The 18226-nt window shown below is 38.7% G+C and overlaps 2 protein-coding genes across 5 annotated transcripts in view; one reads left to right on the top strand and one right to left on the bottom strand.

Moving 5' to 3' along the window:
- The window catches only part of LOC134880854 (rho GTPase-activating protein 42), a 61726-nt gene extending 51397 nt beyond the window's left edge, over positions 1-10329 (top strand). For 2 of the 4 annotated variants that reach the window (XM_063907966.1, XM_063907964.1), the window contains 11 exons: positions 174-248; positions 1132-1216; positions 1394-1452; positions 2452-2557; positions 2772-2931; positions 3826-3976; positions 4475-4864; positions 5201-5357; positions 7918-7980; positions 8084-8163; positions 8970-10329. In XM_063907966.1, coding sequence (XP_063764036.1) covers positions 174-248; positions 1132-1216; positions 1394-1452; positions 2452-2557; positions 2772-2931; positions 3826-3976; positions 4475-4864; positions 5201-5357; positions 7918-7980; positions 8084-8163; positions 8970-9058 — 1415 coding nt within the window. In that variant the 3' untranslated portion in view covers positions 9059-10329. Of the gene's footprint in view, positions 1-173; positions 249-1131; positions 1217-1393; positions 1453-2451; positions 2558-2771; positions 2932-3825; positions 3978-4463; positions 4865-5200; positions 5358-7917; positions 7981-8083; positions 8164-8969 lie in introns of all 4 variants that reach the window. The other 2 variants (XM_063907965.1, XM_063907963.1) reach the window with 1 other exon arrangement.
- pgr (progesterone receptor) lies at positions 9376-17150 on the bottom strand. The gene is made up of 8 exons (XM_063907974.1): positions 15876-17150; positions 14818-14927; positions 13942-14058; positions 13413-13718; positions 12640-12784; positions 12402-12532; positions 11564-11721; positions 9376-11467 (listed from the first exon to the last, which is right to left on the bottom strand). Exons 1-8 carry the CDS (start codon positions 16748-16750, stop codon positions 11312-11314), a joined length of 1998 nt encoding a protein of 665 aa, XP_063764044.1. The 5' UTR covers positions 16751-17150; the 3' UTR covers positions 9376-11311.
- Between the last annotated feature and the right edge of the window lie 1076 nt (positions 17151-18226).

Genomic DNA, 18226 nt, shown 5'->3' with positions numbered 1-18226 from the left:
TCTCTCAGCTTTAATCCATCAAATCACATAAGTGCAGCCTGACTGTGATTATGAATAACAATGTGTTTCATTCTTTGGTTGACATAACACATTATAACCACCTCTTCAGCATTAACTCAACTTTGAATCTTTCTTTCTTTTACCAATTCTTGAATTTACTCTTTGCCATACAGGGATAAATACAATGGGACTGTACAGGATTGGAGGGGTCAACTCCAAAGTGCAGAAGCTGATGACAACAGTGTTTTGTAAGGAGCCCCTAAAATAAGAGAATTGCAGCCAACATCTGTTATTAGTATTTCTTTCTATGTTGTGTACATTGTATTAAATGATCCGAGATGGAAGAAGTACTTAGATTATTAACTTAAATTAAGTCAAAGTAACAGCACAATCCTGCATTCAAAATGGTACTTGAATAAAAAATATTAGCATTAAAAATACTTTAAGTACCAAAAGTGAAAGTACTCATTATGCAAAAAGGCCATTTTAACCACAAACAAATATTTAATTATAATTATTGGCGCATTTATGTGCTCATCACTTCCGTGTTGCACTTGATAAAGTTGGGCTTTATTTGAATTTCTATATACACTACCTCATACCTTAACCTAAAATAATTTGTTATAACGTATCCAGCGATTTATATATTTTATTGATTGTCTAAATCAGCAAAGTAACTAGTAAGTTAATATGTAAAATAAATGTAGTGGAGTAAAAAGTGCATTTGCCTCCAAAATGTAGTGGAGTAAAAGTATAAAGTAACAAAATGTGAACATATTTAAGTAAAATGACAAGTAACTCAATTATTTACTTAAATAAAGTAATTGTAGATAGAAAGTTGAATCAGTCAAACATAATGTGACTGCAGAGTGAGGAAAGAGGTCCTCCTTGTGGTGTGACACTGTAACAGCCATCAGGCCTCCTAACACTTTGTCATTACCTCTGTTATTAGATGAGGCTAAGGTAATCCTGTTTGCATCCTACGTTGAACAGGAAATGTCAGAATGATTTTTTAAATACTCTCTCAAGCTTGATTTCTGTGAGACAACACACTGCTGTCAGTGGCCGGTCACAGAGTTCAAATCGTACTTGTTATGATGCTATTAAAAACATAAAATGTGTCTCCAATAGCACCCAAGGCACCTGTGGATATGGACCTGGATCCAGAGACGTGGGACAACAAAACTATCACCAGCGGCCTGAAGAATTACCTGAGGTCAGCTCGCCCCACCGGCTGCAGGAATCATCATTATCTCCATAATGCCTCTTTGAAACCTCCCTGGTGTTAATCATGCATTCTGCGCTGCCTGCGGCTCACAAAGGAAGGTGGCTGCATTTAAAAGACCTGTGTCACTCAGGAAAATAAATGCCAACTCTTCTCTTTATTCACCAGGTGTCTCTGCGAACCTCTTATGACCTTCAAGCTCCACAAAGACTTTATCTTGGCTGTCAGTAAGTTATGAAAAGTTACTTTAACAGCATAAATTGGTTATGATTCTATTTGTATTCATCCGTTTATCATTGTATTATTAGACACAAAGAGATACTCTGTGCTCAATTCAAAGACATGCACTAATATGGTAATCATAATTAAATAATAATATCAAATCAATAATCTGTGCTATATATTTTGTTGCATTATTTATTATATGTGTGTAAGATTTTTCTGTTTTGTTCTTGCAACTTTCTTTTCTTTACTTCCCTGCTGTGGGCCTAATGAAGGATTATTTTTGTCTTATCTAGCGCTGCTAATGAAGCATGTACATACTGTGCTGTTATTAATCAAGGAAAGGAAAATGATGAATTGTGCCAGAAGATATCACACTTTAATTTGAAAATATGACACATTTAAATATATTAATCAAATGTAATTTTTCTTGCATATTAAAAATGTGTGTATAACTTTTTAAAAGGGAATTAAGTTTGAACAGAACTGCATTTCAAATGTGTTCATTCACACACCTCAGGGCATACATGCAGGCCCTGAGGTTGGGAAACCAAATGAGTAAAGATTGAACCAATTAAACCCTCTCTAGAAATAACTGCATGCCTCGTGTCATGTTAAATTGATAAGTTAAATTGGTTTAATCTCCACTCTGCTTTTTGCTTCACCTCTGGATATAGTGTCTCAAGTAGAATGTCCATTTTGCTAACTCAATTTGACGTTTTAACCACATTTTGAAGTTGATATTTTCTCTATTTAAATTCATAGAATTCCAGCTCTATGTGATCAAATATAATCTTAAAAAGTAACGTAGCTGCATCGAGGTTAACAGGACCATTTTCATCACATTTATTAACTTAGAGTGTTTTGTTGCTCTGACCACAGTCACAGTAATAAAGATCTTCATCATCACCATTCTAAAAGTCAATGATTGTGAAACAATCGTCATATTTCTCTGTTGGTACATGAGCCTATTGGTCATTTAATATCCATTTGCCTCTCCTCAGAGTCAGATGACCAGAACTACAGGGTGTGTGCTGTCCATGCTTTGGTTCATAAGCTCCCCGAGAGGAACAAGGAAATGCTGGAGCTGTTAATAAAACACCTCGTCACGTAGGTATTACTGTAATGAATCGGTTACACTGCTGCCCTGAAAGAAGATAAACATTGCTGAGACTGATTAAATTGTATTCACAGTTCAGGTGTAATGCATTTGTAGGTCTAAAACTGTTTGTAGCTTGTATAGTACATCCCCTTACCACACGGTTCATTATGAGTAGAGAACAGCATCTTACTCTTGTTAACGCACATGTTTCTCCACCTGCAGAGTGTCAGCTCAGAGCCAGTTCAACCTGATGACGGTATCTAACCTGGGTGTCATCTTTGGGCCCACCATGATGCGCTCCCAAGAGGAAACTGTGGCTGCCATGATGAACATCAAGTTTCAGAACATTGTGATGGAAATACTTATCGAGAACTTCAACAAGGCGAGTCATTGTTTGGATGTAAATGTAAAGTATACTTGTAGTTTCACCTGCATCTTTTATCCAATTTCTAACTGTAAAGTTGCAGTCATTAAAATGTATGTCCTAGTTGGTTTCGCCTGACACTAAATTTGGTTGATTACTGGTCCTAGAATACTTTGTGCCAACATTGTCATTTTAACAAAGAGGTCAGCCATCATCCTGTGAGAAACGTAGATCTGGTTTAATGCGGCACGCGGCATGAGTCTGCAAGCAGTGAAAGGAGTTGGTTACCTCACTGAGAAGTTGATGGTGGGAGGCCTGTCGCCTGCAGCTCTTCGTCTAACGGCTCACACCATGACTGCTACTGACTTTCCATTACACCCTGCACTATTTTAAACTGAACCGCTTTTAAATGAACGTTGTCTTGTAGCAGTTGAGATAACGGTGAGTGCTAGCTTCATAATAAAGTCAACTCATGTTTCAGCAGTCAAATTATTTTATTTGACACTCTAGCAGTATGACATTTGTTCTGGTTGTCTAAATACATTTAAAAAATCCGGGAATGTTGCCTCAGACACCCAATTCATACACTGAAAGTATATAAATATGGTGATACTTTGATCAGTGGGCCCTAGGTGCATGGTGATCCCTCATTTAGCAATAGATATTTACTTAAAAGAAAAATTGTCTTAATTGAAAATCTTTAAGAATATTGCTTTGAAAGTATTTTATTGCAAAACCCAGCTCTTACTTTTCCTTTACAAGTATTTTTACTCTATTCTTATCTATACTAGAAAGAGTCTTAAAATACTGGTCACAAGCTTCAAAATCAAGTGTAATACCAGTCTGCATTGGTAAAGAATACTCAGATTGTGGAGTTGTGTTGTCTAGTATGTGCTCCTTCTGGACCTCCAGATCTTCCACGAGCCTCCGGACCCCAACGTGCCCCTGCCCCAGCCCCAGAGTCAGCCTGGCTCTCGCAGGAGCCGGGCCATCTGTCTGTCCACGGGGCCCCGGAAGCCCCGCAGCCTCTACACCCCAACACTGTGCCTGGCAGATGCAGAAAGTGAGTTTCAAAGCAATGATTTCCACCACAGGTCATCACACCACTTTTTCCTGACTGGTGGCCTATTTTATTGCTCATACTCCTGGGGATGCGTTTATGAAAGATGCGCCTCATTTTAGCTGGGTTTTCAAATACTAAATTAGGTTCCAGATGATTACTTTCTCTTCTGAAAACAGCATATATTTTAGGCTGTTCCTAACAATTGTTTTCATTATCATTTAATCTGCCTATTCTTTTATTGACTCGGTCAGAGGTATGCACTTAAAGGTCTTGTTTGTTTTGATATAAAGCAGAGTAAAGCAGGTACTATTTAAGATGCTGAACACAGTTCACACAGTATTTTCACACAGTTTTTCCTTGTAAAATGACTTTAAAGATATAATATATCATTTTTTTATCGTTTCAGTTCTGTTTTCTTATCAGCCATAAAGTGATGAATTCCTCGCTTAGTAGGTTTTAATGAGGGCTGTGTGGGCCTTTTCTCTGGCCCCTGCATAGGTGACACTTTCAGCAGCAGTCCAAGCAGCACCCCCATGGGCAGCATGGAATCTTTGTCCTCTCACTCCTCCGAGCAGAACAGCTCCTCCAAGACCACTTCCTCCGCTCAGGCCAAAGCCAAGTCGCTGCTGGACCTGCGCAGAATGCCATCGCTGCTCTCTAATGGCCCCAGGAGTGCCGTGTGTGTCAGCAGCCCCGAGTCCAGCTCCAGGGAGGACGCGGGGCGGACAGACGGAGAGTCAGAGGACGCTCTCAGCTTGTCCTCCGTCAGCATCGCACCAAGCCTGTCCCCTGCTCCCAAAAAAGCCCCGCACTGCCGCATTGACCTCAAGCCAGCCCTGCTGAACCGCTCTGCCGGCCCCTCTCTGAAATCACTGCATATATCTGACGGTATGGTAGTCATCAGGGGATCATAGTTTAACCTTGCCTGACAGCAGTTTATAGATTTTGTTTCCGTTGCCGTAATAAAGTGAAACCTCATGAAATTGTCATTTTCAGGACAGAGTCTATACAGCAGATACTTATATTCTCATAAGTTATTCTACCAGGACTAATTACTTTCAAACCCTGACACCTGTTTGACTTAAGCATTGTTTAAACAGCAGTGGGAACATGTTGTTTAAATGACTCATTTCAGTTTCTCTGTGCAATATGTGAGCAGTTTAAATATTAAACTCAAATGTCTGTGTGTCCTTTGCTTCATATTTGTTGTTTGTCTCCCTCAAGGCCACCGGAGCTGCTCTGGATCCGTCCAAAGTCTGTCCACACTGGAGCCCAATGACAGTTCAAAGGCCAAAGAGCACCCGGACCTTCCCCCTAAAGTAGTGATGCGCTGCAGGCTGGACACCTCAGTCGGCAACGGCTACCAGAGACCTGGCTCAGTGTAATGGATTTCAAACAGCTTATCATTTTGCTTATTTGAACGTACTATTCCTAAGTTATGATATCCACTCCAGTGTAATTCCATCTGTAAAATGTTTATCTCATGGACATTTTTATTAAATATTACTCATCCAGAACTAGTGCTGCAGCTGTAAAAGATTAACCTATTGGTAAAATATGAACAGGTATTCTGATAGTTGAACAGTAGCTATTTATGTTACAACTAATGATTATGTTCCTTAATTATTAATCCGACAATTATTTCCTAGATCAATCGTTAAATCAGAGGTGTCCAAACTAAGGCCCGGGGGCAAATTCTAAAAGTATAATGGAATAGGGCCCACGCTTGATACTTGTGCTTTTCTTATATTGTGAAATCTTAGTATCACACAGTAGCATTCATGTGTTTATAAGCCCACTTTTGAAATAAATTGAGTCACTCTTAGTTGAAAACATTTTCTAACAAATCTTAGTTTAAAAGCCCAATAACTTATTTCCATAACCAGCTTGAAATAGATTCTTCCTATTTCCCCTTTTGATAAGCAATCTGAGGTTTTGTTTCTTAAAGCATATTCAAGTATCAAGCTAAATTTACCTACATTTGATTGATTTTGCTAACTTATAACTGAACCTTTAAGTCAATATACCTCACCTCTAGTGAAGGGCCCAGCCTTTCGTATAGTTTTCTGCCTGTGGCCCTCAGTGAAAACAGTTTGGACACCCCTGGTTTAGATTACAAAAAGTCACAAAATAATAAAAATGTAAATCTCCAGTATCTTAAAGTCCAAGCTGGTGTCTTTAAAGGCCTTGTTTTGAACATGAGGATATTCAGTTTAATAGATATACAAAAAAAGCAGGATATCTCCAAATGTGAAAGGCTCAAAACAAAATGTCTTGTAATTTTTTCGCAAAAGAAATAACTAATATTTGCTGCAGCTCTTGTAGTTATCCATAACGCAAAAACACCAATATGTTATGATCCCAAGCTCTCAATGTGAGGATGTGCTGCTTTCTTTGATTTATATAATTCTAAATCTAATAAATTAAGTGTTTGGCTATTGGCCGGAGAAAACAAGTGATTTAAAGCAGTTTTCCCAGTTTGTTGTCGAATGTAATTTGTATTCGTTCATCACTTTCTGGTCAGAATTGGACAAAATGATTAATTGATTATTCAAAAAACAAAATCATCATATCAGTTAATAACGAAAACAGTCCGTGGTTGACAACATCTGATTTAATGGATACATTGCAAGATCTGTTTGTACATGTGCAGTTTCATGTGCCCCCACAAAATAACTGCTAGTCATTAAGGCATGAGGACAATAGTTCAGCTAAATTTCTCTCCATATTCCCCCCCTTTCCATCCGTCCCCTGTGAATCCACAGCCTCCTCCACCTCCATCTGTTTATGAGCATAGACAGAGCATAGAGAGGTCTCTAAGATCAGATGAGTATGTGTAAGCAGATTTATGTCTTTCCCTCTGTGGTGGGAGAGCTGCCTTTAATTAAGCTCTGCCTGCTCCTGGGTTGATGTGACCTAGCAACAGTCTGCACTTGTTCTCCCGGGACAAATAGATTGTTTGACTTGCGATGTCTGAAAAGCCAGTCACGCCGTCTCTCAAATTGTTTCCTTGTGTCGCACCCTCCCAGCTGGCCCCGGGCTCCGTTGTCCCCTTGACTGTAAGGTTGTTGCAAGCAGGGTCAAGAGCAGCCTTGTTATATATTTTAACTCAATCCAGCACCATGTTGGAGTCGGCCCGGAGGAAGGGAACCTCCTGTAATCTGTCATTAAGCATTACACCATGTTCTAAACAATGAGAAACACTGGGAAGTGGAAAGACTCGTTCTGGATTTACTTTCCCTCTGGAGGCAGCATTGCTGATTTAATAGATATGATTTATTAAAACAGATTATTACTCTGATCATGTGATTACAGGCAGTGGTGGAAGAAGTACTAAGATCCTTTTCTTAAGTAAAAGTAGAAATACTTTGGTCTGAAAATACTTCATAACAAGCGAAAGTCCTGCATTCAAAATGGTCCTAAGTAGAAGTATTGCCAGCTAAATATACTTATTTACAGAAAGTATCGAAAGTAAATAGTCATTATGCACCATGGCTGTTTTTAAAGTATTTTATTATTATAGAATATTAAATTGTTCCTTCTTGTAATTGCTTACAAATACATGAAGGAGCATGTAAAGTTTGTAGTTTGGTAATAGTAAGACAATTTTATTTTTATTTTTAATAGATTGGTAGTAACATACTGCATTATATATCATATAAAAATGTGTTTTATATATGTAAACTGTAGCTGGTAACTATTAGTGTTAAATAAATGTAGCACAAATGTTCCAAAATATAAGGGAGTAGTAGTATACAGTAAAGCATTACATTGACGTACTCAAGTAAAGTACAAGTATGACAAAATAGCATTTAAGTACAGTATGTAGTTACTGCCCATCTCTGATTACAAGGCATATTTATGTTGTGATATAATTTCAGCTGTTTATTTGATCCATAAAACAGACAAGTGGACTGAACTTGTTTGTCTCTTTGTTTCAGGGTGGCTGCCAGAGCACTGCTTTTTGAAAATGCCTCTTCCCCACAGTCTGTTCCAGTGGGAAGGTGCAGTAAAAACATGACATTTTCTATAACCGTTCTACTGATTTAATCACACTGCATCACATAAAATCTGCCATTTCATTCCCGTATTTGGTGCTCTTTACAGGGACGCCAAGGCAATGTATTCATGTGAAGCAGAGCACAGCCATGAGCTCAGCTTCCCCCAGGGGGCGCACTTCACAAACGGTAAGCACTTCCATTAAGAGGCAAACATTAAATGCTTCATCTAACAGAAGTGTTTACAACGTCCTTGCATAGGCTGATTGGAAGTTTGGACATTGTAAACACACACATACTGTTATCTGCTGGCAACACACAGCACAGGCTTACCTAATTCCCAGTGTTATGTAGAGGCACATAATCACTTTGTCCTAATGTGAAACCCTCATATGTATTGCTTAAGTATAAGCAGCCTGAGTTTAGTTTTTATTGCCTCTTGCCTTTTCCATGATGAGATGACTTGGCCCACAACCAGTGCAGGCAGGTCACTGTAACCTCGTGATGGAAAGCACCAGTGCCTGTCTGTTCCCTGTTAACACAGGCAGCAGAGCCAGGAGCCAAAAGCAAAAACATCAACAATGCTCCCCTCCACTTACCAGTAGACAGAGTGCTTTTACTGCCCTCTACATTAACAGGCCAGGTTTCTCTACACCATTATAGAGCATATCCCTGCTTGATTATCTTAGCAGATCAGTTTGATAAACGTTGCTGCATCTGAGCAATGATTAACCTTGTTGTTTTCATGACTGTATGCGTGTGATTAAGCCAGGAGATTTTGTCTTCAAGCCTGCTAAAATACTCAGCAGGGACTGTATCCAAAGAGCAGTCTGACCCGGAGTCTTCTCAGTCTGATTTAAACGTTTATTTTTTTTGCCTAATAGCATTTTTCCCCAAGTCTAAGAAATAGTGAAACCAAATACAGATTGTTAGAGCAAAAGACTATTTCTCGCTTCCCTTTGCTTTAAGTATTTTTCTCTCTTTTTGTCCTGTAGTCTACGCCTCTGTCGAACCAGGCTGGCTCCAAGCAACATACGAGGGGAGGACAGGTTTAATCCCTGAGAATTATGTCATCTTCCTCTAACAAAGCTGGTATACACGGCATCTTTTTCATGGTATCCATGAAAAACACAACACACAAAGTGGCTGATTTTTTTATGTTGCTGGTACTGAAATTTTCTGTATTTTATGCAACCCAAGCAGATATCAAGCGGGGCAGTAATTGCTTTACCAGTTCGAACATGTACCTCTTTTTACTGCAATGACTTTATCGTTAAATGATTGGGGTACCCACAGAGATTCAGAAGTTAAGAACAAATAGACATTGTAAAATATGTTACCCATCGACTGCACTGATGTTTTAGCCCCAATATTAGCCAACAGAATCACAAAACAGTCACGTCCAATATCACAAGTTTTATTCTCAGAAATACATTATATTTTACTCTGTCATTTATATCGACAGAACACTTTCTTTTAATCAAGCTTTTAATGGAAATCTGTAGTTTATTAAATATTTCTGATAGCTGTAATCAAACAAACTGTGATTGAAAATAATGAAACTAATCTAATCTATTAGAATTTAATAGATAAAGCATTATGGGTTTGCACCTTAACTGTCATGTTTATTGCCTGTGATCATTGTTCATCCACTGAACCTGCTCACTGCTGCAGTGCACTTTCTGTTAGCCACACCGTACTGTACTGTACATTAATGCTCATGAGTTCTTTAGCAACTGCTAACCAAAAATATGTACTTTGTGTTTTCTTACTATAAATTATCACATCAAATATATATGCCGTATGTAAAAATGTGTTTTTTATAATGTCATGAAGGTGGAGCTTTCAGCTTTAATGCCTAAATGTGGTACTGCTTACTGGTACACTGGTGTACCAGTTATGAAAACTACACATGTATCAGATTATAATATGTTAAAGATACCATTTAATATTTAATGTTCTATAACTGTCAGTTTCAAATCCCATCATTATCAAAACTTCAGTGATACTTTGAAAAGAAAAAAAGAAGATAAAAGAAACAACAGAACATCTATAGTTATTACAAACTGAAAAATGATCCCAAAGTAAGACCCCTGTGGTGATCGTAAGGTTTTTTAATAACCCGTGCTTCCCAAGATCAGGATGTTCTTTTCCATTTTCAACTTTAGGAATGTGAGGTGGCCTTGAATGTTCATGCTGGAATAATACTCCCTTACAGGCTGAATTTGCAGGGGAAATGATATTCATATCCTAAATATGTCCTTCTTTTTAAATGGCAAGCTTGTTTCCTTGCAATCATCTACTGATGTTGACGGTGCATGTCTACAAATAAACAGCGTTTATTGTTTACTGTAATGTCTTGTTCACAGTTAACTTCTCACTGCAGCCAGAAAACCTTAATTACAATATGTACAACAGATGAATAGTGGGAATGGATTGACTGTTAGAGGGTCAGCTCTACTAGTTTCTTTGTGCAACGACTATAGGGGGATTTTTTTTTCAATTACAAAGCTACAACTACACTAGAGTTTGTCCTAGTATGATTTACTTTCATTCCTATCCAAAGCTAGATAAATATATGTTTGCATTTCTATTATCCCCACCAGGGAAGTTACATCTTTTTCCTTTTTTTCTTTTAACTAGAGCTCCAAAACATTTGAACTGACTTGTTTGTTACATTCAAATAAGAGTAAGACTATGTGCCAAGGAGACATTGAGCAGCTGTTTTCATGCTGATTCAGAAAAGTATTTCATTGTGACATTGTGAAATGAATTGATGTACCTACTGCACTCAATTCAAATGTAGCATACTTCTTCCATTAATGTCTGAATGTCTTTAATGAAGAGTTTTTGAATAAGTAACGGTATGAAAAGAACACATTAAGGGCAAAACCTTTGCAGAGATGTCTTCATAGTTATTTTTAACCCACTCAAGATCATAGTTTTTTTCTTTTTCTTATCAAATATTGTAGTTATCTTGTCCATTTCTCCTCCCTGAAGTAGTTGCAGTGAGTCACTCTAAAATAATTTCATTCATTATTGTCTTTGTTTACTGCATTTTTTTTTAATAAGAATAAAATGGTGGGGAGAAAACTGAATTACTTAGTATTTTCTTTGTCTTTTGTAGCTTCAATACAAACATATCAGTATCTCTAATGGTTCTCAAAACCATTCATCTCTCTGAATTCATATTTTTCAAAGAGATTATATTCAATATATTTAAAAACATGTTGAAAGAACTCTGTCGCCCTTATAAAGTAAAAGGGCTCAAGTACTAACTGACACATAATTCAGTAATATTGGGATGAAAACAGATTTGCGACGTGTGCTGGCATCATCACTTGGAGTGGAAGGTGAGGGGCCGCACCATGCCTGCCAGGACCTTGGGAAGCTGGGAGGCGATGACCTCCTTCATCATCTCTGGAAACTCCACTTTCATGGCGTCCGCCTGGATGAAGGTGCTCAGACAGAACAGGTTGACCTTTTTCACTATCTGTCAAGAGAGAGACATGCATGTTTGTCTTGGTGTTCATTAAAATAGCAGTTAGATAAAGACATGAATCAATGCTTAGATATGTAGATAGCTTACATCATGCATGGCGTCCATCAGTTTGGTGAGGTGGTAGAATCTCTGTGAGCTGGCCAACAGGCCCTTCTCTTTCAGGTGGATAGCCTTAGTCAGCTCCCGGATGTAGTTTTGTCTCATGTCTTCAAACGCTGCCTGGCTTTTGAGTCCCTCCAAAGGCACTGAAAACAGACAGGACAAATATAGATTTAAAAATATTGTTTCTCTAATGCTGATTTTTATAGGAAGTGACCTTCCTTACGGGATGAAGACAGTTGCAGGGGAAGCCAAGGGCAATGGAATTTTTCAAAATATATAATGCATGTGTTATTTAAAGATCACATAGAATAGCCTTAATGTGCGAGATTTGGTTTGAGATATATTTATGAGATACACTACTTTTGCGGATTACTACTGTTTTCTCACTTTCCCAGAGTCAGACACTGTTAAATTATTTCGTACAGATATGTTTTATATATTTAGTATTTTATTCTAACCCTAACAGCAACAACATTATCTTTGCTCAGTTGTTTGAGTTTCTATGGGATCCAATAACATAATCATGATAGGCATGTAGGAGTTGAGCAAAACTAAGTAAGTGAACTAAGGGGGGGGGGGGGGGGGGGGGTGCCTTTTTTCTAAGCCATGTCTGCTGTTTTTCAGTGAAATCTAGTTCTTCTTGTTAGCAGCTGCTACATATATATTTTCACGGTCCACTCCCCCTGTCCAACACTCCCTTTATTGTGTGGCTCATCAACGCTTCACATCTCTGCCTTACAACATTGTATTCAAAATCAAACAAGAAGGTCAACATAAGGGTACAAAGTGAGTCATCTGATGCAGGAATTGTTGTGGCTTTTACCTGTGTTGAGTAATATTATGGCTTTCATGCAAAGAAACTCCTCGCGGGTAGCTTGAAGGTTTGCAAACTCCTGAGGGATGAACTGTATGGCCAGGCACAGGTCGTAAATCGGAGATCTCCTCATTTGCTCCCTGACAGACAAAAAAACAGGTTTATGATTCTGAACAATCAAGAGCTTCTTTTTCATCCAAAATAATGTAAGGTTGGGACACGGTCGTGTTTATGGATAGTTACTTACTGACTGAGAACCAGATCAGGTGCAAAGTATAAATATTCACTGGTGACATTCTGATAGGAACGCCACCCAAGAGAGAACACCATCAGGTTCACCCACGAGTACTGGATGAGGGTCATCTGATCCGTGATGTGAAGATTACGAAACCCTTAGAAGAAAAAATCCAGTAATCCAGTGTTAACTTCTTTTTTCATAGTATATGCTGCCATGACATAATATCAGTGCACTCCTGATATATTGCTATAAACTGGTATTGAAGATAACCCAGATAAAAAAACACAAATATTTGTATTATGTTAGGAAAACAGTCATGATAAATTCTTCTAAATAATCCAATGCCTCTTGAATAGTTTATGTTCTGCTGCTCTCCTTTTGTCATCCCTAATTCCCCACACACAAATAATTAAATCCTTTTTCAAAAGCGAGACAAAAAAAACCCCAAAGTTTCTGAATTTAATGTTTTTGTGACCGCTTTTGACCAGTGTAATTGTAAAGTGAAAATCTGACAGCCCTAAATCAAACCCAGTGGTGATCCAATTTTTTTTAATTTATATACAGTTTATATCAGCTTACAGCCTTATTCCTAAGAAAAATCTGAAAACCTTTTATTTTAACATTTTCTGTGACAACAACTATATACACCACTTGGAATCACTCTTAACCAATATCGCCTTCTAGCTCAGTCGGTGGTTAAGGCTGTGAGGCCTTCGGCGTGGGCTGCCAGTGCATCCCCATGGCGACTACAGTGGTGACCCTGAGCTGAAGAGAGCCATTACCTGGGAGGGACTTGGACCACTTGACGATCCACACCAGCTGTTTCTCACACAGCACGTTGAGACTGTTGAGCAGAATGTGGGGCCCCTCGGTGTGGGTGCTGTCAAACCCGGAGTACATGATCTCTGGTTCGATGTTTTCCAAGATATTGAGGATCTGTTGGGAGAGGTGCACCTCGCGGATGCCTGGTATGCATGACATGGAGGTCAAGGCATGATTGTCATTGGACATGGCAAAGTGTGACTGGAACATCAGGGACGGGGCCAGATTGAAGGCTTTCAAGGCCCCAAAACGCTTCAGCTTCCTGCCTGCGATAGAAGTACAAGGCCTTGTTAAATTTAGTGACAAAGAGCACAACGTGTGACCATAACACACCAGAGAGCTTTTCCTATCCTTGCCAAGTCAATAAATCAATGTTATTGCTGTCATTTTTTATCCAAGCACTTTTTGATGCTACCCGGAATTCAAACTCTGAATTACTGTTACATAATCAGTATCATATCTGGGAAAATAAATCCAACCACTCATTACCTCCTAGCATCATTCCCGCTTGATAGCACTTCCGGAGGCGGCACGCAGGGCAATTTTTCCTCCGAATTTTGTCCACAATGCAGTCGTTTCGCCCAGCGCAGAGATAGCTGTGATGGCCTATTGAATGAAAGGACACAGATAATGCACACAGTTTTTATGATGAATTGATCTTCACATACGCAGTGAGGGGTAGAGGCATAATGAGGGGAGGAAAGGTGTTGAAGGGCTCTTGACTATTAACATGGCTACTCCATCCACCTCAGAGTCAATGTTCTGAGGAGAAAATGAGATAGAGGCAAGGCTGTGAGGACAGAGTGACACGGCCATGGTGAGACATAGTGGCTCTTATGTATCTCGTGTTGCAAGATAACAAGAAAAAACAAGTCCAAGAAGAAGAACACGTTGAGCACTGGTCAATGTGATACTATTGCTAATGACCTTTAAAAACTGCCATAGAAGGTTAGTCAAAATTGACGCGGTAACTCCCTTTCAATATCATTCACCAGGGACTTGTGATAGTACATCAGAGATTAGTTATCCTCAGTGTTTTTTATTATTAGATTTTTTATCTTTGATTTTTTTTCTTGTGAACTTTTCCAACTGATCAACAGTTGCCAGTTGGCATAGTGACACATTTTCATTTGCAGGAACCATAACATTCAAGTGTTACATATTATACAACATGTATTATGTGATATCAACAATGTAAATACACATGGACTAACAGCACAGTCTGGGGAAAAAACTGTTTAAATATCTGCTTTAGAGCTGATGTGTTTCCCCTTTCCATAAGAGTCCCTGTACAGGATTGATTGAATATGTAAGGAGATGAAAATGTATTTGTTCTTGAAGTTAAGAAATTGTTTTTCTGCTCACCTTCAACTGCTCTTTTAAAAAAGACTTTACAGCTCCCGCAGGTTAAGACTCCATAGTGACAACCAGACGCCTCATCCCCACAGATCAAACATTGTCTCTGAGGTGGCATACTGAAATAACAAAGAAATTATACATTGATGAACTGCCCTGTGAAGTTAAATGTATATACAAATTGCAGATATGTCCATTCTGTTTTTATGCAGAACAACCTAATTTTATCTCCATTTAAACTTTTTACATAGTGGTCAAATGTACAATTTTTGTAGTTAAATCAAATAACGGATCATCTAAGCCAAACCTAGTTTAAAGGCAATAACTACATGTTGTTTTAATTAAACAGTTCACACTTTTGGGTGTGTTCAACCCTTGAGTGCAAGCTTATTAAAGAATCCTCTTGATATGTTTGCAAACTAAGGTATAAGACCATTAGGGCATTAGGGACCAATAGTGTGGGCCTACATATAGATGTATGGGTAAAATGCAAAATAATTGCTTCTGAAAGTAAAAAGAACTGAAATTAGACTGAGTAGGGTTACATATTTTAATTTGACTTGACTTTAAAACGAGGTAAACCTTTTGATCCGATGTTAGTTGAGTTAGATAGACAAATGAACGGAAGTGACTCATTTTCGGACAAGAGCTTGTTTTTTCCACTTTCTCTGCCACGGCAATTTGGCCAGACCGACTGATAAACAGGTAGGCCTAATTGTGCTGTGGAAAATCCCCTACCAACCCTATCATGTCCTATAATGGGTATCTGGATTATTTAATATCTGATCATCAAATTATGTACATATAAGCCTTATTTGTCAAAGCTATTGCAAAACTGTCCATGCCCACAGTTAACAAGTGAAAAGGAGAATGTCATTTTTAGCAGAATTGTTGTAAAAAAAAAAGTATTTATATATCATTTTAACCACCATTTAATCATTAAGCATAATGTTATTTAACTGTCATGGTGGACTCAGTTTGTTAGTTTTTTGTTTTTGTTTTTTCTTTTCCATTGTCAGGTGGAACTTTGTTTTTCAATTTACGTCAAGTGTTATAGTAATAATTACCCGGGGTATGCGGAATAGGGTGATGGGTTTCTCCGATTCATGGCCTGGTTCTGGATCCCCTCATAGCCGTTTTGTGTGAACTGGTCATCGTTCATCCCTAGGGACTGGCACCAGTACTGTGGAGACGGCTGTGTCTGCCAACTGGGAACTTCGGTCTTGTACATGGTCAGTGGCTGTTGGACTGCGTGCGTATTGGCATCAAAGTTACCAACAGTCTTCCCGGACACAGCACACCTGGAGTCGGCCCTCACCTGGATGAGCGCTGGAAGCTGATCTGGCTGGTTCAGGTCCATCAGAAAGTTTGGAGATCCCTCCAGCCTCGGCATCGCTGCAGCCGGGGAGAAGCTCGCGGACACTCCGTCAGTGAGCCTCAGCTGCTGTTTTCTATCGGTGTCATAGCAGGTGTCCAAATCAGGAATCCCCGGTGATGTGTCGAAGTTACGAATGGGGGTGTTTATGATCACAGAATGCTTTTTTTCATCTTTGATGAATTTACACGCTCCTGTTGATGTTGATAGGCTTAAACTTGCGGCTGGCAAACTTTTGGTTGTGGCCACATTTGTCCTCTGAACGTCCCACGGCACACTGTCACACTTCAGATAGTCACTGTTACTGTCATAAAAATGTTTTCCCGCAAGTGCTCCATCGAGTATGGTACAATCTTTGAAAACTGCTCCGTTGCCGCTCGAATTTAGACCGTGGAACAGCGAGCTGGAGTTTCCAAAATTACGCACGGCCGGGGACATGCAAGTCAGAGACTGTGCCTCGTTAGATAATTTAGGATTAATGTATACAGTGTCAATCAAGTCATTTACTCTTGTATCGGTGGAATCAGCCATCGTAGTGCTCATTCTTCCGTGTGTGTTATTGTCCATTTTTGATCCTGGGAGCGCGCAGCAGAGACTGGAGTGCCCGGAGGTTGGATGGTTTGTGATGAGAAGCTGCTCGGAGACCTTCCTGTAATCCTCCTCCCCGTCGAGAAAAGGCTGTGGCCACGTCTTTCTCTCACATGGGAGTATATTCCATGCAATTTAACTACGCTTCAGATAAAGATAAGAAAACCGACTCTTATCCTATTGATGATGAGGGATCAGCAGAGAGATTGTTAACCTTTTAAGAAATGAAACCCATTGTTAAGTCAATTTAAAATATAATTCCTTGTTCTGGTTTTTGGTGTCATGTTTCAAAGTTGAATATACGTGTCCTTTAAATAGATCTCCTGTAGCTTTCTTCGCAATTATATAGTTATTCCTTCCAAAGAATGCCAGAGGAAGAGTCGATGCATCAGAGTTGTTGGAGATGTATGCAGTTACACAAACCTTACAGCCGACCTAAAGTAAAATAGCCAGCCAATGAGAATGGATCACTTCAATGTCAAGGGCCAATAGTCTCCACCCCACTCTTCATGGATAAGGTAAACATGGGGGAATTGTTAGCTAAATAAGAAACTATTGAGACTGGGTGCCTTCTAGAGGGGAGAGAATGACACAACACACCTTTTAACAGTTAAAAACCTTCAAAAACTCCTTCAAGTTCATCGTTTGAAAGTCAAAACCCAGTTTAATAGGTTATTTAGAGTTCTTAATTTTTAGTAGTATATGTTATAGTAGTATATGTTGTAACAAGAGACGGGTTGGAAAACCATAAGACAAAATCACTACATTACATTTTTGCTTTAAAGTGTTATTTACCACTCTGGGACATTTTCCAAACTACGGTAACAGTGGGCTGCAGAAGTAAATGAATGAAGAAAGTCTGTAATGAAGTCAATACAACAGCTTTATGCTACGACTGCTATACCTGCGATAAAATTACCAATAATTATTATACAAAATATAAACCATATATCTACAGTGAAAATGTTAATAGGTCTGAAGGGTTAAACTGTCAGTTTCCATTTCTAGTGTATTGGTATGACAATTAAATGTTTGCATCATTAAGCAAATGCTTTTAATATCGTTTTGAATATGATTATTAATGTTGCCCAATTTATTTGTCTTAGTTGTAATTTGAGGTACTTTTCCCACCTTATTTCTTAAGGTAAATATTAGATATGGCTATCACTATGCACTATCATCTTCTTTTAAGTCATTTCATTTACATTTCTGTTATCTTGGTAAGATAACTTCTTGGTTTGTATAACATTTCACCATTCAAGTTAATCAGCCGGATGTGGACATTGCTGATTAATGTGCTTATGATGCACACAAAGGCCTTGGCCCCAATCTACTACGTCATATGTCAGAGGATATCAGAGGGGATTCTCATGCAGTGGCCCACATAATTATTGGATAACTGTTTCACATTCAAATCTACATGATGTGTTCTTCAAATGCTGTAATGGCTTACTT

The sequence above is a fragment of the Eleginops maclovinus genome, chromosome 18, assembly GCF_036324505.1.
Source record: "Eleginops maclovinus isolate JMC-PN-2008 ecotype Puerto Natales chromosome 18, JC_Emac_rtc_rv5, whole genome shotgun sequence".
NCBI classification, from domain to species: domain Eukaryota; kingdom Metazoa; phylum Chordata; class Actinopteri; order Perciformes; family Eleginopidae; genus Eleginops; species Eleginops maclovinus.
The sequence above is the reverse complement of the archived record's forward strand: the minus strand, read 5'-3'. Positions and strand labels throughout refer to the sequence as shown.

Bases quoted from the DNA above. Each gene is read 5' to 3' on its own strand.
- pgr (XM_063907974.1), bottom strand. From the start codon at position 16,750: ATGGACAATAACACACACGGAAGAATGAGCACTACGATGGCTGATTCC. The intron at 14,059-14,817 runs GTGAGCAGAAAA...TTCATTCAATAG, and splicing joins TTTTAAAAGAGCAGTTGAAG to GCCATCACAGCTATCTCTGC. The intron at 12,533-12,639 runs GTAAGTAACTAT...TTTGTCTGTCAG, and splicing joins CCTGATCTGGTTCTCAGTCA to GGAGCAAATGAGGAGATCTC.